This window comes from Pelmatolapia mariae, linkage group LG13, assembly GCF_036321145.2.
Source record: "Pelmatolapia mariae isolate MD_Pm_ZW linkage group LG13, Pm_UMD_F_2, whole genome shotgun sequence".
Classification (NCBI taxonomy): Eukaryota; Metazoa; Chordata; class Actinopteri; order Cichliformes; family Cichlidae; genus Pelmatolapia; species Pelmatolapia mariae.
Genome location: NC_086238.1, coordinates 14831769 through 14856076, shown reverse-complemented (window position 1 = coordinate 14856076; position 24308 = coordinate 14831769). Strand labels below are relative to the sequence as shown.

Sequence of the window (24308 nt, the reverse complement as noted above, 5' to 3'; positions counted from 1 at the left end):
TGACAATGTTTCATCTAGGAAATTAAACCCTTTTAATTCACGCTAGCGCCTACATAACGGTTATTGAATACTTCACAATATATTAAGTCTAGATGTTATGATACATGCATACATTTCAGTCTGTATGAGAACCCACAATCACCAGTACACATGAATTGGGGGAAGGGGGCAATAAAACCAATAAAGCGCTGTATATAGATACTTGTCTCAGCTTCAGTAGAGTAAAAGCCTCTTTAAATTCTCCAGCAACATTGGCAAACAATGGAAAAACGCATCAAAACTTATGCTTTCATAAGACTCTGCTCTTTCATTTGGAGGACAAAGGAAGCCAGAATTTGTATCCTAATGGGCTGTTAAACAGCATCCGTGCCTGCGATGGTAGCGAAAAAGACACCTGTGTCTAGATTACCTACTGAACTGAGATCGATTCACAAAGTAACAGACTAAATGGCATCAGGTCATTTATTGTCAAATGCTGACCAGGGCCAGAGATTATTAAAAAGAAACCTGTATTAATTAGCTTATCAAGACTTCCAATCAAGATGCAGTCGCATGTAAATCTGTACTGTCTGGTCTTCAAAGTAATGGTGACAGGCCAACAGATACTAAACCAAAAAATATGCATAGATCATGTAAAGCAGACTGGGATATCATCAACAAACACAAGAAGATATACAAGTCTTGTGAAAGCACAATTACACATCTAATTTTTCTGTATTGCAAGTGTAAAGGAGTCAACATTGCTGGAGAAAGTGTTTAGTGTTTTCCTCTCTTGTCTCTGATCTCTTTCACAGAAAGAAGTTAGATACTGCGACATGAGTATAATTACAGCAATTCTAGGGTATAATAACAAAAAAAAAATTAAAACATTTAATAAAATAAAGACATTCAAGTACAGTAAGATTTTTGCATGAAAATACAAAACTACACAAAAAAAAAAGCATTAAAATCAAATCTCAACAGTTGTCTTGAAGAAGAAAAAAAAATGCTGAAGTGCTAGGTCATTTTTCCCGTACATATCATACGAGCACGTCGGTTGCCCAGTGATGGAAGCATTGTTGTATTTGGGGGCTTTTGCCTTTTCATGAGACGAGCTGTAGCCTCTTCTGACTGACTCCATGTTGGATCTGTACACTGCAGTATCCCATTCATCCGCTTCCCAAAAGCAGATAAGCCTCGGTGGATTTTGTCCAACTCTCACCGGCATCATTTACTTGACCCAATCAACAGACCCACAAATCCCGAATCAGTTGCTCTTCTGCTCTGTCCCACTGATGTCATCTTTTGTCAAAAAATGTAAGGAAAAGAAAATGTGAGGCATCCATAATCACCTTTTTCTAAATGTCTCCTTTTAGAATATCCGAGTCGCAAGTCTTTTTTTGTTTTACTTTTTAAAGTCACTGTATATTTTTGCCAAAGTGAATCTGTGTTTTAGTTTGGAATTGCTCTTCCACGGCACAATTTAAAGTGTCTTATACGTCCATTACTGCTGAAGCGCAGAAGCACCTCGGGACTTGAGCTCAGTTGTGCTGCAGTGTATTGGACTCTATAGGGGGAGCTGAGTCATACAGAGTGTCTGTGTCATGTGTCGGCTCTCCTGCTAACGTGCAAGGATTTGACAGCGTCCCAGCACCACAGTCACAGAAGAATCTGTAGGCAGAGACGGAGGAGAAAAAAATAATTATGTTTGGTCCCCGAAAACAAAGAACAGAGTACATTATATTGTATTTAATATGCCTTTATATATCTGTGACTAGTAAAAATTAAACAGTGTAATCAGACCCCAAGCTTCTTATAAGCGAGCATGCACATTATTCTCTTTACCATCAGGCAGACTGACTGGTTTTGTTTCTCTTCATTCAATTCCTCCTACCACTGTCTGTATCTTAGCCAAAATCTGCTTATTTGAATTAATTATCAGTGCACTTAGCAGCAAGCCATTTGTCTCAGAGATGGTATCCCTACATCAGCAAATAAAGATGTGGCAAGTTAAGCCAAGCTTGCATTATAAAATACACTGAAACAGCAGTGATCTGCTGCAGCTTATTGATATCCACCATCATGAGAAACACTGCTGCTGTGCTGCTGCTTTCCTCTGCTGTGTGTGTGTGTGCCATGCAGGGAGAAAAAAAAAGAACAGCAAGTCTTAATTCCTTGTTTTGTGAATGCTGTGTTCTGCTTCTGCACTTTCACTCTGGTCTAAAGTGGGGAGCTTCAAAGGAAGGCACCAACAAACCAGTCTGTCATCCATTTACATCCAGGGTGTATTTAGTTTGTTCTGTTTACTAGCATGCATCAGTCAGACTTACCTATCGTGTCTGATGAACTCTACATCATGTCCTTGGTGACACTTCTTGATACAGTTCACGCAAATGGCGTTGCGGTCTGTTGTGTTACAAGTGTGACACCTATGGAAACCCAAGGTGTGTTTTTTAACAATCACAAACAAAAATAGCTGAGGTTATTTTTGAGTGCGAGAGGTGAAAAAAAGTTTACCTGTAAAAATCGTGCATTGGGTAGCTGGTGTAACTTGAAATCTTGTACAGGCACTGACCTCTGCTCACAGCTTTTTCAATGGCATCTTGATTGTTCAATATTTTATTATCTGGAGGAAACAGAAATTTGTACGCTGATGTTTTGATCCATTATGAGATTTCTGCATTTTTATTCAATAATATTTAAAAATCTTTGCCACTAATACTGTACCTTTCATTGTAACATTGACACCAGACGCAAGAAACAACCCCCCAAAACGATTGTTGAAGATCTGATTGCCCTCTAGAGTCGCCGTGGCATGGTTGGTGATTTCAATACCTAGTTTTACATAAACAAATAAGAATAATCAATTTACAAAGACACAGCAATGTTGAAAGTCCACAATAATTAAATTCAAGCATCTCATCACAAGTTTTAAATCATGAGCTATTAAAGCTAGTGTGCATGCATTACCCACCTGCAGCGAAGCCATCAAATATCCTGTTTTTCCGCAGTACTGGGTGACTGTTGGTGCTAATGAGGACCCCCGCTTGGGCATTTCTGAAAATGTCATTCTCCTCTAGCAAACCTAATAACAGAAAATGGACTTTTAATCTGACAATTCACTAACATACCAAAAGATAGGATTACATTAATTTAGGTCTGAATTTCCTAATATTATAAAGCCAAATTGGATCTACACTACTTTTAACCACTTAAATATTTACTCCACTTCCACAGTAATGAATCGGTTACCTCTTCCTCCGTTGAATATACAGATCCCGCCATCTCTACCGTCGTGGATTTTATTCCTCCGCAGAGTGGGGTTGCTGTCTGTCTTTATCCACACACCTGCCATTGCATTGTCAAAGATCTCATTGTCCTCGATGAAACCTAAGCCTAGAGAACAAAAAGAAAAACAACAATATACATTGATGTTTTGTTATTGAGGCAATATTGTTTAAACAGTATATTAACTATGGCAATAATGAGAACAATAAGACAGAAAAATCTCCTCTTCTCACCTGAGTTGTAAACCAAAATGCCGCCATTCTGGCCTCCCCAGATCTTGTTCCGTCTGATCTTAGGATTGCTGCCCGTCCTGGGGAGGGAGGACACAATGGAAACGTGAGCAGCTGCTTCAATACCACTCTACCAGACCACCCTAACATCAGGACATCGCTCAGGTGAATCTTGCTTATGTTACTTGTTATTATTTGTCATGTTACACAAACCTTATTTGAACTCCAGAGTACATGTGATTGTAGATATCATTGTCTTCAAGCACACCATGGCCATTGTCATAGAAGTAAACCCCAACCTGTTAAAATGGCAATGAAAATATATTGGCTTTAATTTAGTGATTCATAATGTGCTTGTACATAAATCTGGTTTATTCCTTTATCCATCTTCTTTTAATTCACAGGATATCAAGTTGGTCTTAGATGGAATTTTGTGATCTCATGACATCATAATTATGACCATTATGATCAGATGAACAATATACATCCCTCTAGGTGTACTAACTAGCCTGTGATCTGACCTGCTTCCCGCTGTGTATCCTGTTCCTCCTCAGCACTGGCGTACTGCCCGTTGTAACCCACACTCCTGCCAGTGTGTTGCTGTACACCTCATTCTCCTCAATGACTCCTTGTCCTTTTTCATGCTGCATGACACAGAAACAAACGGTTTTACCTCGTAATAAAAATAAGAAAGCTGGAGTGAAAAACCCTTAAATATGCACAACAATATTTTTTAGAAATATTTACCACATATATTCCTCCATGTTGGCCATCATGAATCTTGTTGTGCCTGACAATAGGGCAGCTATTTGTCCTGATCTGGATTCCCGCCAAGGCGTTACCATAGATGTCGTTTCCTTCAATGAGGCCTCGGCCATCACCAAAAATATAAACTCCACCTTGGTTACCATTAAAAATGGCATTCCCCCTGTTTTGGACAGAACAACAAATTTGAGAACCTGAATAATTGGTTAGATTTGAATGCTGACCTGATTTGAGCTCAAGATTTTCAGTTCATACTGACCGTATTGTGGGGTCACTGTTGGAAGTGATCCACACGCCTGCAAAGTTATTCGCAAAGATCTTGTTTTCAATGAACTGGCCGCGACCCTTTTCGTGCACGTAGATGCCTCCTGTCTGACCATGATGGATCTCACAACGAACCACTGTCGGATTGGCGTATGCCTTCACCTCAAAGCCGGCTATGCGGTTCCTATGGATGTTACAGCTCTCAAAGTAACCCTGGAAACAGAGAATGACAAACCTATTATAAGCCCATCAAAGTGGTTTAAAGCTTATATGCATGTCGTAAGTGCACCATCATCATGTTGTTTTATGTTTTTCACCTAGTTTATCTGGACTAGTGTTATTTGGCTACTACATATTGTACATTTGAATTTCTTCTCATTCAATTTAGTGGCTGACAAACATGCACAACATAAAACCATCAGTAAAGTGGATCTCACCATTCCGTGGTCAAATGTAAAAACTCCCACGTCTCTGCCGTGGTGGATGTGATTCCGTCTGATGATTGGGTTGCCGTGGTTTTTCACCCAGATCCCAGCCAGAGCGTTGTTTGAAATCTCGTTGTCTTCATAGATTCCCTGAACGACATGAAGAATTGCATTTAAAATAAACCTACTCGTCCCCAGCTGGCCCTGATCCTTTATGTAAAACCGCAGTTTATCCTTTTTTGCCTTTGTCTTATCAATGGCCAGCTTCTTCTAATGGGAAGTTCTTCCTGAAAAGCTACATCACTGGTTTGAAAACACAGCTTTGGCAAAATTGATCAGAATAAAAGGAGCACTGGTGTAAGGCTCTGAAAACAAATGGCAAATCTAAATAACATAATTATAGTTCTTCATTAAAAATAGCAGCTTTTCCAACCAATCCGGTCAACCTAAACATCTGCAGCAATACAGCAAGAATTCTTTGGTCATTCCAGTTACCTACTTTCTAAGTGACATAAAGGTGAACTTACTCTTTCATTCACAAGATGTATAATATTTTTCTTTTGTTTTTTTCCTGTCAACAGATGTATGTGTAAATCATTTGCTGGTAGGAAACACCAAAGTTAATGTAGCAAGTTAAGTTTTATTGTGCATAAACCAAACAACTATAAATCTCCCTGCCCTGTCAGTTATTTGTATGCAATTACATGCTTTCAATGCTACTCAAGGAGACAGTTTGGCAAGAATGTGTTCATTCATTTACATTTGCCAAGGAGACTAATTTGATTCTGCAGGTGTGCTTTGCCTCCAACAGATGACCAGAACCACACAATCAGAAAAACAAGCAAACAAACACTAGAAACTGGGTCTAAGGCCTGAACTCTCGCCTCGCTGAATGACTCACTCATCACAAATACATGTATGATTATTTGGACATGTTTAATACTAACTTTTAGCACTGTAACATTATACACATGACAGAAAAATAGCAACAAACAAAATAATAGGTCAGCTGTAAGTCTGCTGATTAGTTTCAATTTTTCCTTAACCTTATAGATAAAAGACTGATGTCTGTAGACTGGATTTAGACTTGTGATGGTATTCACATATAAAGCCAAGCAGGAATGTACAACTGTGATAGATGCACGTCACTGACGCTGCTGTTCCTCTAGCTCTAGTGAAGATGTGAGACTGCTGGACACGCTCAGCAGAAGCTGACATATGCATTTAAGTTCTATATTTAAATAACATGAAAAACAGGTGTGCATTACCTGTGCATGGTCAGTGATGTAAAGACCGACATTTTCGCAGTCACTGATGTTGCAGTGCTTGATTGTGGGACAAGCACCCTGACCACTGACACACACTGCTGACCCCACTGAAACAAGCACGACAATGATATATTAGTCCACAAATGTACCTGTCAAAACAAGCAACGAAAACAATCTGTGCGCCATCATGGAAAAAAAAGAAAAAAGAAAATAACACTTCAGCACAAACACAAGATCTAGGTAATTCTCAGCCATTTTATCTTATGAGGAACCAAAAACAACTAGTTTCTGTCAAATGCTCCCACTGACCCCTCTGAAGGCCTGAAAAGTCAGATCTAAACAAAATTACCTGTGCACGTGCTGCGTATGATGCAGTGGTCAATGATGGGGCTGCAATTGACTGTAATCTCCAAGCAATGGTGTGCATTGTGGTGCTGGGCGGATTTATCATCAGGATTAAACTGCAGGAGAGAAAACTGTTAACGTTGAATGTGACAACAGTAGCTAAAACAGGACTAACATACATACAACATGGGGAAAAAGGAAACATTTACTGTATATGTGAGGAAAGAAATATCAGAGTCATCTCACCCTAATGGTCATGTATCCAACATAAGCATCTTCTGAGCCTTCCATGAATACAAACGTAGAGTCTCTGGTATTCTCAATGATAACTTTCTCTGCTACTTTTCCAGGAGCTGTAAAAAGACCAGACTGGTTTAATTAGAGACCAGACTAAACAAGGGTGCACTGAAACCGTAACCATGACTACAAACGCACTTACCAGCCCCGATCATTGTGATAGGCGACTCGATGTAGATCCATTCGTCTGTGTAAATACCAGAGTGGACAAATATCAGGCCGTCAAAGTGAGGCTCCTGACCCCCTCCAAGAGCATCTTCAATGGTGTCATAGTACTGGAGGAAGGAAAAAGAAAAGTAAGAAAAGAGAACAGGTCAGATGAATGACCGCAACATTAAAGTGGAAGATTTGTTTGTTTGTTTTTTTAAAGTATGTAAAAATTACACTTACAAACATGTTATCTCTTCCTTTGTATCTGGCAGGATTACTGTAAAAGTGTTCTGCAAAGCCTGGTTTTACATGTGCGCCTTTATACTGGGGGAAAAAAAGGGAAGAAACACTACTATTATTCATATGTGGAAGAAGTGAATAATTCAAGTGAACAATTACAAAAGGATTGTGTAATGAAAAAGATGGAGGAACAAAGGGAAAAGAGACAATTTTGCTGAAGGGAAAAGAAAATACTTAAGATCAGTGTATTACAGAGAAAATAATTGTAAACACTATTTCCATCTTAAAAAACATCCTCTTCTACGCTTTTATTTCAATACTGAATGTCACTTTGTGACTTCAGCTATGTCCACACTGGCAGAACTTACAGTAGCAAAAAGGTCACAGAAGAATCATTCAAAGATTCAACAATGACCTAGTTTCTGTCTCAACACTGCCTTTAAAGTTGCTCAATAATGCACTACTATATAAAAATTGGATTACATGTACAAGAAGGTTCTACCCAAATGGCCCCACCTCATTCCCTTCAATTTTCTGATTAATATTTCGATGATTAAAAAGGTTTTATTGTAAAAGTATTTCTTAAAGCATTTTAGATAATGTGGTTTTCATGGCCTGCTTCATTTAGGACTGAAGCTCTGCAAACATTATTTAGGTCACTTTAGTCTGAAACCAATGCTACTACATTGTATGTCAGTAGTTTCCATACCAACTGCTGAAAACTTTCCTTCCACGGGTTTGGCTGCTCATATTCTTCTGGGTTTATCTGGTAGAATTTCCCTGCCTCGGGGTGCATCATGGGTCGCGTGTATTCAAAAACCTCCATGTACAGCCTCTTCCTGAAATATGAAGGCATATCAGGAGTTTACATGATCATCCTCCTTCGATTTGTCAGAATTCCTTACAATACAGAAGTCATTGTTTGGCAAAAATGTGATGACCACGTTTTAAAAAAAGTCACATCCACAATATAATTGTTGATACACTGGCCCACTAGCAAAAAGGCTGCAACATTATATGGTGGCTGGGCTACTTTCATTTGTTATTATTAGTAGTATTAATACAGACTACTGTCCTTCTGCACACTAATAATGATGAGCCAGCACCCAAGACTCGAAGAAGAACCACAGAAACAATTATACAGTGTATGCGTGCATGTGTGTGTGTATATATACATTTATATTTTATTGAGGCATTGAAGACAAACTAATGCAGTGGGTGCTCAAAAAGTGCTTGTTCTGAATAGACTGCAGCTTACAGCATGAGTGGGTTATTGAAGTCATTTGTGGCAGAAGAGAACAGGGTGTCAGCAAAATACACGGCTGGTGCTGGTTGCCAACATTTAGCTGCAATGATTCAACAACACAGGCCGCAAACTGCAATCCAGATTTTTTGGTAAATCGTGTCCAGACTTCTGAATCCATCCACTCAACAAAGGTGAATGGTTCACGTGGCATCATGAAATGAAACAACGCTGTATCGATTTAAAAAAAAAAAAAAAAAAAAAAAAAATTGTCCCAATGACGCGTGGGAGGACAACATTAAGCCAAAGTGCTCATCCAAATGACTTCAAGCTCAACAGTGTATATACCGCAACAAATCGACCAAGTCTGAATTACATTTGTTCTAAAGAAAAGTAAAGCAGTGACACACACCCACACATCTAATTATTAAAGATGGCTTGCTCACAACATAAAATGAGATTTCTGTTGCTGTTAAATCAACAATAATATCTGGTTTCTTTCTATTGGATTCTTAACATGTAATCAACAATTCAAATTTAGATTAACCACATTAACAAACGCTAATTTAAAGTTAGTAAAGGCTAATGGCTATAGAAACAGGGTATTTTACCATGTTAAAATAACCGTAAAAAAAAAAAAAAGGGGGCACAATAAATACCACAGGATGTTTTGTCATTTTGTCATGTCTCACCAGAGGATAGGGTCATTGGCCAGCTCACTGAAGCGTTTGCACACACATGCTGCACGGCACAGGTCCTGCTCCAACAGGTATGAGAAGATCTTTAGCACCACTTCATCTGGAAGCTTCTCTTGCAAATATTGCTCTGCTGGAGCTGCTGGGAGAAAGACGATCACTGAATTAGACATGCATGTAATGATTTTCCAATTCCACACATAAAATCAATCCTCAGTTTTTGGGCTATGGATTAACTCATACAGACACAGCATATTCATCTGCATAACAATATTTTTCTCATGAAACAAAAGATAATGGGTCATGGCTTTCTCATAATGCAAACAGTGTTGAGCTTTTTGCCAGCTTAGAAATTTGATCTTTTTGTCATTTTACTTCTCTGTTAATTGTACACATAAATAATCCATTTTTTAAAAAGGTATTAGCTCAGCCTCTAAGATGATCTGCTCAGTAGCAGTCACCGTTGTTCGGAGACTGTTGATGACCTAGAAGTACTTTTAGTTTTAAACACAGATCATGTAGAACAACAGTATGCACAACATAAGACATTCTGACAATTGTAAAGGCAGAACCAAATACCATCTAACAAGGCAAGCATTTATTTGGGATGCTTTGGCTGGAGCAACATTATATAAAAAGACGCCATACACCACAAATAACAGACTTTATACTTTCCAAATGACAAATTTATGGAGTTGCTTCACAATTTTAGCAAAGACATTTTTAGAAAGATTACTCTAAAACATCTTTATACTATAACACAGTCATTTTCCCCAAAATTGCCAATCATAAGAATAGCTAGGATGGACTGAAGAATAAAACTGTCATGTTAAATCCACCAAAACATGAGTATCTGCCATCGGTTCACTGAAGTTTATACCATAGTTTCTTGTCATGTATTATTTTTAAATTAAGCTAGAGATGACATAAGACCCATATAACTATGTCATAACAAGTCTGTGTACCACATAGGCCTCTGGTACTCATAACGTTTCAAACCCCCAAGAAAAGATATAATCATAACATAAAAGATTTAGTAAAAAGAAATATGACACTCTGTATGACATACAACTGCACACTACTACCCAACAAGACAGACTAACAGACTAAATGAGTTATAACTTGTTCTTCTCATTGCTATCTCCAACTTCTTGCACAATTAACCCTCACAAGCTGCAGGAACAAAATTTTGAACATGCAAGTCAAAAAATGTCTTCTTACTTACCTGGTAAATCTTGACACTTTCCAGAAACTCTGGGACGCTTAGGTCGGTGTCCAAAGTTTTCTGTGGTTGAAGTGGAAGCACCCTGTATTTAAAAAGTCGTAGAAAATATTTAGAAATGGTACGTGCCTCAAAATTAAATTAACATCCTTTAGGCAGTTATCCATCTCTAAAATTCCTAACAGACGTACCTCCATGCTTGGCTTTGTCGGACACACTGTTCTCTTGGGTAGAGACTTTCTTCTAAGTTGGTATGGACTATTCTGGGCTCCAGGACCGGATTCTTCTGCAACCATATCTGCAGGAACGTCCTCATCTGGAAAAGGTGGAAGATAAAACCAATGATTATTTACAGCTCAACATATTAAACCAATACAACAGATAAGCCCGTGTTGATGTATTTTCAACAGATTTTTGGTGTAACATTTTAGTATGCTCATTAGGAAAACTAGTTTAAAACTGACTGTCCAAAGAAACCAAAGACCAAAAGAAACCAAAGAACAGCATAATCTTTTTCCTTTTCACTCTGCATGCATTTACTTATCCTATGTGGTGTCGCTTTCTCTGCTTTAAAGCCCTGAAGCATGTGTCTTTATCTGTAAATACAGGCATTAATTTGCATGCATGTGTCGAACATTTGGTTGAACAACAGGCATGACTTCACAACTTTAATTCATTGTTTAAAAAAGAACAACAACACAGATCCAGCTTCCTTTACAGCATTTATCTCACAGGACAAAAGCCAGTAAAAAGGTTGTTTGACTATTACCTGGTGTGTGAAGAACAAGCTGATTACAAATCCTATCAACAGGAGATTCAAATAATTGGAAAATTGAACTAATCAGAATATGAACCCTCAGCTAAACGAGACACACAGTATGTTTATAAGCCTATTCACCAAGGTATGATGAGTTGATAGCTACCCCAAATCACTGCTTGTTGCTCTGGTTTCAAGGATAACTCTCACTGGCTACTAGGCCTGTAACCACTACAAACAGTCTGTTAGACGCTGCAGCAGAAAGAGCATGCTCTCATATAAAGCTGCAAACCTGACAAAAAGCATAGGTTCTGCTGGCTTGTTTAACTAAAACATAACAGACACTATCATGTGGAATGGGCAAAGCGGCTGTTGGGTATCTGTTATCTACCATGCCTTGCCCAATTCATCTACTGCCTTGAAATCACAACTGAGCTACACTGCAATTGTGGCCATGAATAAATTAACTGAGAAATAGAGATGAAGTCAAGTAATCTAGTAAGTTCTTTTTATTAAGATGAACATGACGGTTTAGTTTATGATGCTCTATTTTGTAAACATTAACACATTCAGCACATCTTAGGGTTAACTGCCAATTGATGCTGTGAGCTCAAACATCACAATATGAGATTAGTCCAACTGTAAATCAAATTAAAAAACAAACCATTAATGTGGTTTATTGGTGTCCCTCAAGACCGACCGGGTCTTTACTATAGCTCTTTCAGGCATAGCAACTGTGATTAAATAGCATCCTTTGCAAGCAAATGTTTAATTTGAAAAAAAAAAAAAAAAGATCGCTGGTGTTACACCGTCTGTTAGACAATGCTACTGTAACAACTAAAACATAATGTGACTAGGCCAAATAAACGAAACAGTATTAACTACTAACCTATCTCGCAATGCCATGCTACTGTTATAATGGACATGAAGTTTTTAGAACGTCAGGACGCAGACAGCTAGCCAAACAGGCTAATAATAACAGCTAAACTAGCACAGGCTAGGTTAAATTAGCATGCTACGACAACTGGCAAAACCACTTTATGTCTCCTCCCCTGCGTTTGTTACCCATAGAACCAACAAACCGCTGTTTATTACAAGTCATTTTCTATATTAATCGAATCTCACATAACACAAAACACAGCTAAACACCAGCGCGAGGTGAGAAAAGCAAAAGAAAGGCCGACTCGGAGAAGAAAAAATCTAGCAAAACAAAGCGCGGCCTGAATGCTAACTACAAACACAAAAGCATCGGTGTTTCCTGGCTGCATTGCGACCCTTGGTGATCGCTCTTACATTCACAGCAACCAACTTTACCTTAATGTGCCCACATATAAACAACAAACAAACGACAGGCGTAACTGCCCAATCACAAAACACGCAATTCAACCTCAAAACCAGCTATAATTCACTCCAGTAATGCTAACACTCGCTGAGCTAGCATTACCTCTTTCCTGGTGGTTCCTCTCCGGCTGCACCGGGCGCGGCCTCGATACTCGCCTAGGTCTTCTGCTAACGTTACTTGCTCTGACGGAGTTCATTTGGGGTGTTGGTAATCTTGAGGAAATATCGAAGCCTTCACAGCAGAAGAGGCAACGCCGAGGACACCGTCTATGTCTTTTTCGTCAGCATTGCACAATCTGCCATCTTTAGCCGAGGCTCCCGAGAAACGTATCGCGGTGTGTTAACTCCCGTTTCCCCGCACTGGTATTACGTCTAGCCCCGTTCTACTGTAGCAGGAGGAGCCATAACAGACGGGCACAGTCCGTCAGGCCTCAGTCACATCACATGGGAGGACCTCTCGCCATCACGTCGCCTTCCTCGTTCAAGGCGGTCTATTTAACAGTGTTACTTTAGCCCTTTAGAGCCCAGCCTTTGGAGCGTCTATCGTGTGAGAGTCTGCTGTGAGAAACAGCCAACCTCTTGATGTGGGTAGTGTAGTTAAAGTCTACATTTGCGACATATTGTACTAAATCCAATAATTACAAGTATCATTTACTCAAAATACCCAATAAGGCAGATCATAGCACTGGTTATATTATGATAGAGTTGACCACCTGACATAGACTACATAAAAGGAAACGAATATAATTGCTCAAGTAAGAAGATAATTTCTGCACGTGGATTAATAAAGCCTCTCATCATTATTATTTATTTACCTCATGAATAAACTGAGCTTAACATTAAAAGCACAAACTCCTGCAGGGATTCAGATTGTAAACATCGGTAGCCCACATCTTTTGAACTAATCCTGAAACCAGTGTTCCTCAGCTTATCAACATCTGTTGATTTTTATTTGTAAACTAAATAATGAAAGTTGGACTTCTGCTAATGAGGTCTTCGGTAAACAAAGGAGAGGACAAAGTGAAGCCTTTAGAGAGTGTTTGTTGAGTTTACCAGGATTAATAAATCTTGTTACCTCAAAAGTCAGTTACTCACTTGTCAAATAAACCTTTCACACTTTGTGTAATCCATATTTTATTTTATTGTAACAGGAAGCTTGACTTACACTTTATAATTGCTCTGAGCAAAGGCTAAGTTAAATAAGACAATAGTAGCCTTTAGCAGCAACATAATCTATGTTGTATAATAGTAATACAGAATCAGACCTATGGACATTTTTTTCTACATTTGAAGCTTTGCATGTGCTGCCACTGCAGGTAAAAATAAACTGACATACCATGCCAAATTAAAACCTGGCTATTTGTCTGTTGGTGGTGCTATTCAGCAATACCAGAGGACTGCTATGACTTGTGTTTACAAAATATGTGTTTAAATGTGTCACATTTGCAACACATTTAGACAACAAAACACAAACATTGCCTATTAATAAATGTAGGCATAAAATAAACAATGCAAAATACAATCTTGTATTCGCTTGTAGGACAAAGGTAAAAGTTTTTCAGATTAGGCTCCTAATTCTTTTCTGTTGTGAAGTGTTTGATCTCATATTGCCAAGGTCAAAAAACAACTTTCTCAGTGATTGAGTCTTATGATGTATTTAGAAGAATCTCCAGATTTCAGTCAAGGGCATGTTCACAGGTTCAATCAGTGATTAATTTTACATTTACACTTTTTTGTGCTGTACAAATTGCTAAAGATCACATTTTCTTCTTCAGATAAACTTAATTTGCTCATTAACATACAGAAAATTTTTCATTTTGTGTGTGTGTCCAAGAAATCTTTGTCATATGCATAGCTCACTGGCAAAACAGTTATTATCAATAATCATTAAATTATTATTATAGTTCTGCAGTTACATAGTGAAATATGAAAAAGTGCAATTACATCACAATTACATAAAAGCATGGGATTCAGATTTAGAAGGGATTAACATAACTGATCTAAACAGTATACATTATAGTAAATAAACATTTTGATGTGTGCTGATTAAAGGAGCAATCCATAATTTTTCAAAATCATTATTCTCACCAACACTCATATTAACAAAGCAACGATCATTTTGATTTAATTCAGTGGTTTGAAAACATGGGTTTCTGCTGGGATTTGTGTAATTTGATTCATATCATGTAAGGCTGCAACATGCTCCTTTAAGTCATTCACAGTCTTTCACATGCTATTCTTAAAGAGTGTTTTATGTTTGCTAGTACAGGACTTGGTTTGATGCTGATCCCGAGAGAAGGGCTTCATATTTGTAGCAATACAGAGAGAAAATAAAATGTTTTTATTCAAAATAAAGGCTTCCTTTTCTCTGTTATTGAGCCTGTCAGTTGTGCAGCTTAGCGCAACTCCTCTCAGCTGTGTTACGTGTGGACCTTTTAAATGTTTGTTGAACTGTAATACTGGACTTCTCTGGCCTGAAAATCCACTATCATGCTCAAACGTCATGTTTTCGGTGAATAAACTAAAACCTTTGAAGAACCTTTTTTATTTTCAAATGTGCAGTATCTCATTAATGTCTCCTCTGACACAACTTTTGTCTATAACACAGTTGACAAAGCAATGGATTGAATGTCTTTTTCCATTTAAATAGCTCAAAATTCAAAGTGTAAGATTTGCAATTAATGGATTTTGCACTCTGCTCTTTTTTTTATCTTTCACCTTTTAGTTGACATAAAATCTGCCTCTAATTAAAATGTAAAATGAAATGTAAATTTGGCAGACAGTTTGAAGACACAAAAATAATATATGTATTTATCTAGCACATTCATTTAAGATCTCTAAAAATTAACCCCAGGCTGTACATGAAGCTGTCAAAATGCAGGTGTCCACATGGTGCTTAGCCATGGTTGGCTAGAGTAGCTATAGAGTGGCTGCGCTTTGCTACCTGAGGGTCAGTGAGTCATGAATTGCGAGGCCATCTGTCCAAAAAGCTGTAGTGAATTATGATCCTATACCCACAGGAAAATCCAGAAAGAAGCCTTGAAACACAGGAATCAGGGATTATGGAATTGCTAAGCTCTGAATCCTATAGTTCTAACATTTACGAGAGATGGTGACATGTGTGGTTGCCCAAATGCGTAGTATAAGATTATGGATAGAAGAGAATAATCTTAATTTACTGATAGCTGTCTAAAATCCAGAGTTATAGGTTGCACATGTGAAATCTTATGATATGACAGAATGCATTCTGTGAATGAAGGTGGAGTTTGCTCTTTTTAATTTCTGTTGTTTTTTCATATAGAATTTTTTTTTAAATTCAGTTTAGTATCAGTTAAGAAAGGTAATATTTAGAAAAATCAGTACATGTATTTTTGAAAGCAGTTGACTCTCCTTGTGTTGTAGACATCAGGAGTCTAAATAAACACGTTCATCAATGCCTCATCAGGCAGACTGCAATACAATCTTTACCAAACTAACAGATACTAGAACTGAGGCTTTTTATTTTCTATTTTAATTCTATTTTCACAAAATAGTTTAGGTTCGTTTTGTTTTTCTGTTTTTTTTTCTTCCAAAAGTCTATATATTACACGTTAACTAAAATGTTTTTTAAATTTTGATTTTAGTTAACTATCAAAACCTTGGTTGTGAGTGTAGCGAATGAACTTGCACAGTAGCTCGATTGTCCACTAGATGTCTCATTTTCTCTACCTTCGAGAATTCACTATTTAGCCTCACAGGAAGCCTCCATGGTCCACTTACTTTTTGTCTCCATTTTTTGTCACTGCTTTGCTTGTTAACATTTTTTTTTCTTCTTTTTTTCCACAAACTTCCCAGGTGTTTGTGAAAATGTGTATATATATTTGTTTTTCAGGCACTTTACCTCAGAGCACTACCATGCCTACGGTGTTGTTTGTGTCATATAGAAGAACTATGTTCTCTGATAGTCTTTTCACACTGCTCAATGGGTTGATTATGTAAACATTTGCTTGTAGGATATCAATATGTGCCTGAGGTGACAACATTCTAATTAGCATATTTTTTCTGCTGTTCTAAATGAATACCGCTCCACTGATTAATCAACTACCTACAGAAAATGAGTCACAGTGAGCTGCAAAACTGGGTCTGCCCTACAACTGGAGGTGGCAGCATCCTCAGAATGCCTGCATTTACAGTATCTGTATTTTTTGTTTGTGCATCTGTCTGGTTTCGTGTTGACTTAGCACCAGGACCACTTGTGAAGGCTTGCTGCTGTGCTCTCTGACTTCTCTGCATGTTTATCATCTGTCTGATGAGTTTACTGGTGATCGACCACATGAATGGAGTCTCTCTGAGATTCTTGTTTTGAACATTGGAACTGTTGTGCCATTTACTGAAAGTTCTTACTGTGGTAAAAAAAAAAAAAAAAAGTGTAATTTATTGATAAATCTGCAGCTATCTGCAACTTGAAGGCTTAGTTAAGTTGATTAGTTTGTCTTAAAGGACAAACTGTTTACCTGTGTGTTCACTATGCAGTTGCTGTTGTTTTCTGTTGATACGATGCTTGGACTCAGTGTTGCTATGGCCAGAAGGAACATTTTTCTCTCTGTCTTACATAATCTTCATTTAGTGCGTTTTTGTACTTCCATTTTTCATACGGGATCAGCAGTCCTTTAAGAAAATATAGACAGAAAGATGACTTCACCTAAGCCGGAGTCATGGATAGCCTAACTGTCAAGATTTTGGTTCTTCTTTGACACTAATCTGCTGGAGATAGGACAGTGAGGCACATGTGTTGGCTTGGTAACCAATCTAGTATCCAGTGGCAACAGAGGTCTATTGAATGCTGGGCAGCTCTACATTGGCTGGTGTGCCCACCACTCTCCTGTGTCACCAAGTTGTGGAGGCATATTCATATAGGACCCTGCAGCAAAGGTAGGTTAGTGCAATGTTCACCTCGTGGGCCAACATTGTGTGCATGTGTGATCAGATATAGGTCATCCCTGTGCTGTTTTTACAAATGCTCTTTTTGTTGAACAACTTAACCAGCCTGCAGGTGGTAGCACTCTCTCTGTCTCACTATGTCATTTTCTCAATAAGGTGCACTTGCTTAGTCTATGTTTAAGTCCTTGTTTCAAATAACCTCTCTTCTTCACATCACAGCCTCTCTTGAAAACACGCTGAACATGTTGTCTTGATTCTCACTCCACGTCTGAAGGCATCTGCAGGCGCAGAGGCAGACACAACAGGATAAGCGTCTTTGTCTCAGACTCCTGTCTGTCAGAGATCCCCACCCACCCACCCCTCACACACCTCCCTTTCCCCCTCAGCCTCCCATCTATTTGGGCGGCTGTTACAGAGAGGGCAGATGGCTCATTACCATAAATAGGACAGAGAGAGAGAGTGAGCAAGGGGGCCGTGCACACCAACTAACAGGACCACGCCGCCCAAAACTAAGGAAATGGAAGCCCGTTGCTAGGAGAGAGGAAAAACAGCTTTATGGCAACACAAAGCTGATTCCCCCATCCGACCTCATCCTGCACGCACCCCCCCACCCCCGCCCCCTCCTCCCTGCTCTGGGGACCGAGCCTTCTATCTGCTGGTTGGGGACAGATGGTCGATGGGCCCCACCGTCTCTACAGCTGGACACAGGCTACGCTGACACAGTCAGACCTGGCATGACTGAATCACACCTCGTCCCGTCCAACCTATGAGAATCAGGAGCGGAAAGAGCTGAAGCCCGGGCCGTCAGCTAAGAATAGATCCACACTTGTTGCCCACAGGAAACGTGACTGCACAATAGATGGTAACATATTAGATTTTTGCCTTTGTAGTTTTGTAATATTTTTTTGTTGTTTTGGGGGTTTTTTCAATGAAGCTCATTCATTGAAGCAATTCACTTGCCGTTTTGTGCTTATCTGCTTCCTGTTTTTTAATTTTTTTTTTTATTTGACTTTTTAACCACTGGACAAAAAGTATGTAAAGCACTTACAAAATGATTTGTTAACACTCAGTTCCAACTGCAAGTCCTTACTCCATCCCAGACTTTTATAACTCGTCTGCTCTCTCCAAGTCTAACAGGTTAAGAGTCATCCAACCAATGTCCTGTAGAAGAGCAGTCCCCTCTTTCCAGTTCATCAATATTATCCTTTCTGACAGGTGTCCCACCATGAAAGGATGCTGTGCAGGAAATGAAAATACTGCTTCACACTTCTAGTGGAGCATAGGAAGAAGTGGTAAAACTGACATTTTCTTTCATTTCATTCCCAACCACTCACACAACCATTTATACACTGGTCAGTAAAAGCTGAAGTCTGATGGGAAATATATATTGAATTACCTAAGCCTATATCTTACAAATCTACAGGGCCTGTTTGACAAAAGTCTTCCCTTCTTTTCTGTACTAGTTAGAAGTACTCAAATCCCATTCTGGGTAAACCCTTTGGTGCTCATTGGAGGTCAAGCTAATGATGTATGAACTAGGTTTTAATAAGGCATTGGTTGTGTTCTGAGGAAGGGGCAAGTTAATCCATTCATCCTTACTATACCTGTTCACCCTGTGAGGGGCTTGGAGCTCATGCTAGCCAACACTGGGGAAGAGCGTGGCTACAGTCTGAACAGCCAGTCAGTTACAGAACTGAGACAGAATCATCGATGCACAATATGAACTTATATATATAAAGGTTGAGGAGGGTGGGGTGAGAGAAGACATTTCCTCTGGGGAGTATCTCAGCAAAGACACCACCTCTGAAACAATAACACATCTGTTCTCACAAGACCTTTGATTGAAAGGGCAAGTGCAGCTGGCTGTCTTGCAAACAGGGAGGAGGAGAAACTAACAGAGTCTAATTTGAACAAATAAAATAATTTCACATAACACTTGAATATTGAATAGAAATGTTGTTTCACTAATATTTGACTTGAAATCGCAGGGTGATACTTGAATCTGCTACAATTAATGTTATTTCATTAGATGTGAGCCATTTTGCATTTCGTCCACGGGGAATTGGGGAAGGATGCTTGACAGTGGCACATTTACATGTCGGAAAAGAAGGAGGATGGGGAAAAGAGGGAGAAAAGCACAACTATCCAGATTGCACGAAGGAAAGCGTGGCAGCAGCATGACAAGTAAGCAGAACAGAGGCGGTCCTGCATCACCTAGCCATCCGCCCTGGTTGCATAGGAACACGAGGGCCATGCCTAGCCTCCAGACACGCTCCTTTCCTCTCTCCTCTGCCACGCTTCATTACCCAGTGCTCAGCCAGGCACAGAGAGCCACTGCACCACTTTCTCTGCACTACAGCCGTGCGCCCGCTCGCAGCCTCCCAACCAGGCTTACCCAAAGACCAGGCGGGGTATATGCTGCCCCTCAGGCATCAGGTCACACTCTCAGTGAAGCCGACATGTGCTTCCATGTCGGCTTCACTCTTCAGATCAGGAAGCTACGTCCAATTTTCAAACTACGTCCAATTTTCAAACTTTATCTCTTAGGTCACACTCTCTCTTAATGTATACTGCAGAGGCAAGAGTGGAAGGACACAATCAGTGGCTTCCAACCTTCTTTTCAGTCGACAGATGAACTAAAATATTCAAAATGTGCTCGTCTGAACTGGTTTCAAACTGTTTATAAAAGTGGATGTGATAGTGGATGTCAATTTGGCCACATTTGTTGTTTATTTGTACTGCTGGCAAACTTTTCATCTCTTCATCCTATATGAGGCTTACATTTAGTTGTTTTTTTTCTGTCTATCACTTTCTATGTCAGATATGTACATCATTTATTCATTACTTCTTCAACTTAAACAGATTATCCATTTATTTTAGGTATTTGTTTCAGCCAGTGATTCATTACCTTTAGTTAACCATAAGGTCACAGTTAACTAAATTTCTCTTTTTGCTTGCCAGCTATTTTCCCATCTGCATTTCACTTTATGTTTCATCTATAAATTCAAATTTCTTTATGGAATTAAACACCTTTTAGCTCTGTTAGTTATTAACTTATTAATTTTAGGGTTTCAGTCATGTATAGATCACTTTAATCCACTGCTTTCATTCATTTAGTGATAGCGTTTTGCCAGTTCACTAATTTTAGTGTCACATTCAGCCATCTAAAGTACTGTGCAAAAGTCTTGAGCCACTACTCATTTCTTTGTAGTTAGTAAAATGGGAAATGGGAACAATGAAACATATGCAAAGAGCCACAGAAATACAGTATATGAGGCAAAAGTAGAGTTTACATAGTTCTAACAAGTCAATATTTAGTATGACCACCTTTTATTCTTCAACACAGCCTCAACTTTCCAAACCAAGTAGTCTACAGGTATAGTTCTCCAGGCCTTTTGGAGGACACTCAAAGCTTTTTTATTGGATGTTGGTCATCTTCTGTTCAATTCTCCGTCAATATGTTTCAGGGATCATTGACAAGCTGAAAAATTAACCCATTGCCAACCAGATGGTATTGCATGGTCAGTCAAAACTTGATGGTACATTTCTGTGTTCATAATTTCATAAATTTTGACAAGAACCACAACATGTATGTCCAAACCATGACAGAGCCTCCACCATGCTTTATAGATGGCTTTAAACACCCACTGTTGTACATTCTCTACATATTGACAACAATTTGAATCAAAACTTACAAATTTGGATTCATTTCTAAATAAGACCTGTTGAAACCGATTTTTAGTCCAGTTCTTGTGTAACTTGCCATACCTCCTTTCCCTGAATTACTGTTTAACAGCCATCTTGTGTCAGGTCTTTGCTGGGTTTTTTCGTATTGCTTAAGGGCATGACTTTCAGATACTGTTTATCTGCTGTAGATAGTTTTCTTTTGTCCCCCACTTTACTCCAAATTCTGCTTTTTTTTTTTTTTTTTTTTTTTTTTGAAGAACACACTGCACATCATGCTGACACATTTGGACTTCTTTATACAACTGAAAAAGCTTCAGAAAGCCTGGAGAACTTCTGCACAAGACAACTTTACAAATTATAAGTAAGTCTGGCTCCTTGGGAACAAAATATAAAGAAATGAGGGGATCGCTCGACACTTTTGCGCAGACTTTTGATTCATTTATTTAAGCTATAGAGCTATGTTACTGTAACATATGTTAGCTTGCAGCTTGTAGCTTACCTGCTCTCTTGAGAATTGGAAGTGTAAAATCTATTTAGACCCAAAGGTGGTTTCATAGAAGTTCAGACTTCTTTTTTTTTTTTTTTTTTTTTTTTTTTTTTTGTTATTGGGTAAGTTTTGAAACCGAGTGTGAAAACAAATGTGATTTTTAACAGGGTCTGATTCATGTTGCTAAGCAGCAGGTGGAATTGCTTCTTGTAGCTTGTATACATGAGAAAACACAACACACACTGCTGGAAGGACATGAGTGATCCCTCATACGTGTCATAGCCCACTATGGAGCTGGCAGTGCCAGACAGCACTGCTGGGCACAAGACCACTATTGTCCCACAAGATAAAGTGCACTTGTGACCAAGGCAAGGCGGGGAGGACCAGATGCAGTGAAAAGATAAGGGAGTGTCAAACAACAACGCTTTTTGTGTTGTGCCGTTGTTTACGGTAGCTGAATGTTTTTACAGACGTCACAACTCCATTTTAAACTGTTGGTAGGACACGACATGTCAGGAGTGGGCCGTCTTCCCTTTATCCTCCTCTTGCTTCACAGTTAATTGACTACAAGTGTTCATTTGCCTTCGAGGAGCAGTCATTAGGGCTGAATAACAAAATTTAGCTCCGCAATAGAGCAGCCAGAGATCAATGGGTTAATTTAATTGCCCCTGCATGTGGTGTATTGTAGCAGGGCAATTTGAAGAGCTTTATAAGGGAGTCATGCAGTTTTACTGTGCTTAAAAGTGCAAAGAGATAGCAAGGAGGCAATGAAATAAGAGAAAGACCAAAGTTCAGTACTGTGTGTTTGGTGACAACTAAGCTGCCAGTTATATACAAATGATATTGTCACAGTCAAGCTCGAGAAAGAGCTGTCACTCTATCCCGTATAATGACTTACAAATGACTGATTGTCTGCCTAAAGCTATAATCATGTGATGGATAACTGAAACAGAAGAATGCAATCGCTTTATATTAGAGTGACAAATTTAAACTACTGACTTTACTGACAATCTGTTTTGACTTGTATTACTTTGAAACTGCTACAATTTCTTAAAAAAAAAAAGATCCATGTAAATGCCTAGCTCTCATCACAAACTTCCTGAGCTCCCCTGAATTTTAAAAAGAAGTTGTCATGGCAAAATCACCGCCAGTCTTTATAGAGTGCGCACATGGTTTTATCTGACCATCTTTTCACCAACTGTAACAATGTGCTACCATTGTTTCGTGCAAGATTGGAGCGACATTGTAAGCAAGCCATTAGTTCCCAAACCAATTATAATGTATAGGATGTTTATCAGATTTTGTGGGTGTGGTTCATTCTTTAAGCAACCATTTCAGACGAGCAGAGAGAGTTTTTGTTGAAATTATGTGCATACGTTTAGGAGTCTGTTTTATAAGGGGTGGGGGGTAGTGAAGGAGGACATGCAGAGGTTTGGTGTGACAGGGGTAGGGTGGGATGGAGGCAGATGATCCACTGTAACAAACCCTAGAATTATGTATGTATGATCCTGATTAGTAGTTGAGAGACTTGCCTTTATTACAAATGCACAACACTATGTTTACTAAGGATAAATTGTTAAAATCAACAAGTAAAAACCAGTTATAATCATTTAATCAGGAGCTATCTACACAGATGTGTCTCACTAAAGACCTGAATCTATTTTTTTTTTTTCATTAAGCTGTTATAAAATTTCATCTACTGTCCTTTGTTCATGCTGGCATGCTTAATCCTCCACTGGAACAAATTTAGGACATTTGTGACTGTCCATACAAGCATTTGCCCAGTCTTACCTGAACAAATAGACTGATTCAATACAGTATTACAGCATATGTGTTTGACTGTTGAAACGATCATTCCTCTGCCCCGCGTGTTGAATTTTATTGCCTTGTGCATTAAAAGAGGCACTTATCAGCTGACAGATAACGGACAATCAGCACACTGCTGACACAATTCATAAGACCCGGTTAGGAGAAAGGATTGTCAAACAAAGGCTTGTGTAGGCAAACACACTCTTCAGTTGAGGATAACTGCAGGCAATAGCTGCGAGAACCCCTAGGGAAAACAAACCTGAAGAACAAAGAAAGTGTTGCATTTGGAACAAGTTGACCACGCCTGATTGCTCTGCTGACAGTCAGAAGCCGTCTGCAAATTAAATTTACACAATTTGAGCTGCAAACACTTAAATTTAATCACTGAATATTTATTGAGTGATGCTAAAAGATAAAAAAAACACTATCTGTGGTGCTTGCTTTGTGCAGTCTACTTCATTAAGACTGGTTTGCTCCATTTAGAGCAATGAGGTCTGGACTGGTAGGATTTCTCCTGTGTGGTCCCACACCGCTGCTGGCCTCTGGAGCTTCACAGACGGTTGCAGTTCCCTTCTTGTCCTGGAAAGTATGCAAATACTACCTGTTTAACCGGTTACCACTTTGACCATACTTATCTAGGGAAATTAAATGCTGCCACGCCTCTGCGCATGTGTGTACACATGCATCTGCACGTCTCATTCGCTTTAATGTGCATCATAATTCTCTTGATGACCCTTTCACTTCACATTTCAAACGAGGTCCAAACTAATTAGCAAAGGGAGCTGGGTGTCTGTTAGTGTAGCTTTAAATCCTCTAGAAAGAGCAGGAACAGAGACTTTACATTGTTCACTCTGCAAAGTGCTCAGCTGTCCAAGGCACAATCTGCCAAATTGCAC

General features: G+C 39.0%; 1 protein-coding gene across 2 annotated transcripts; it reads right to left on the bottom strand.

Moving 5' to 3' along the window:
* Positions 1-20: 20 nt before the first annotated feature.
* fbxo11a (F-box protein 11a) lies at positions 21-12967 on the bottom strand. 2 transcript variants are annotated; one of them, XM_063490963.1, is made up of 22 exons: positions 12613-12967; positions 10603-10727; positions 10415-10496; positions 9187-9331; positions 7961-8090; positions 7252-7335; positions 7004-7136; positions 6811-6917; positions 6569-6680; positions 6220-6326; positions 4964-5101; positions 4522-4739; positions 4245-4425; positions 4019-4141; positions 3711-3796; positions 3501-3577; positions 3232-3375; positions 2954-3064; positions 2707-2814; positions 2497-2605; positions 2310-2408; positions 21-1650 (listed from the first exon to the last, which is right to left on the bottom strand). In XM_063490963.1, the coding sequence occupies exons 1-22, from the start codon at positions 12704-12706 to the stop codon at positions 1521-1523; spliced, it is 2643 nt and encodes an 880-aa protein (XP_063347033.1). In that variant the 5' UTR covers positions 12707-12967; the 3' UTR covers positions 21-1520. The 2 variants fall into 2 exon arrangements, with proteins under 2 accessions (XP_063347033.1, XP_063347035.1); XM_063490965.1 differs by having other exon boundaries at positions 9187-9328; positions 12613-12966.
* Between the last annotated feature and the right edge of the window lie 11341 nt (positions 12968-24308).

Excerpts from the sequence above, each read along its gene's own strand:
- fbxo11a (XM_063490963.1), bottom strand. The coding sequence starts at position 12,706 with ATGAACTCCGTCAGAGCAAGTAACGTTAGCAGAAGACCTAGGCGAGTA. Across the intron at positions 10,497-10,602 it reads CGACAAAGCCAAGCATGGAG|GGTGCTTCCACTTCAACCAC; the intron begins GTACGTCTGTTA and ends TTTTAAATACAG. Across the intron at positions 2,606-2,706 it reads TGTCAATGTTACAATGAAAG|ATAATAAAATATTGAACAAT; the intron begins GTACAGTATTAG and ends TGTTTCCTCCAG.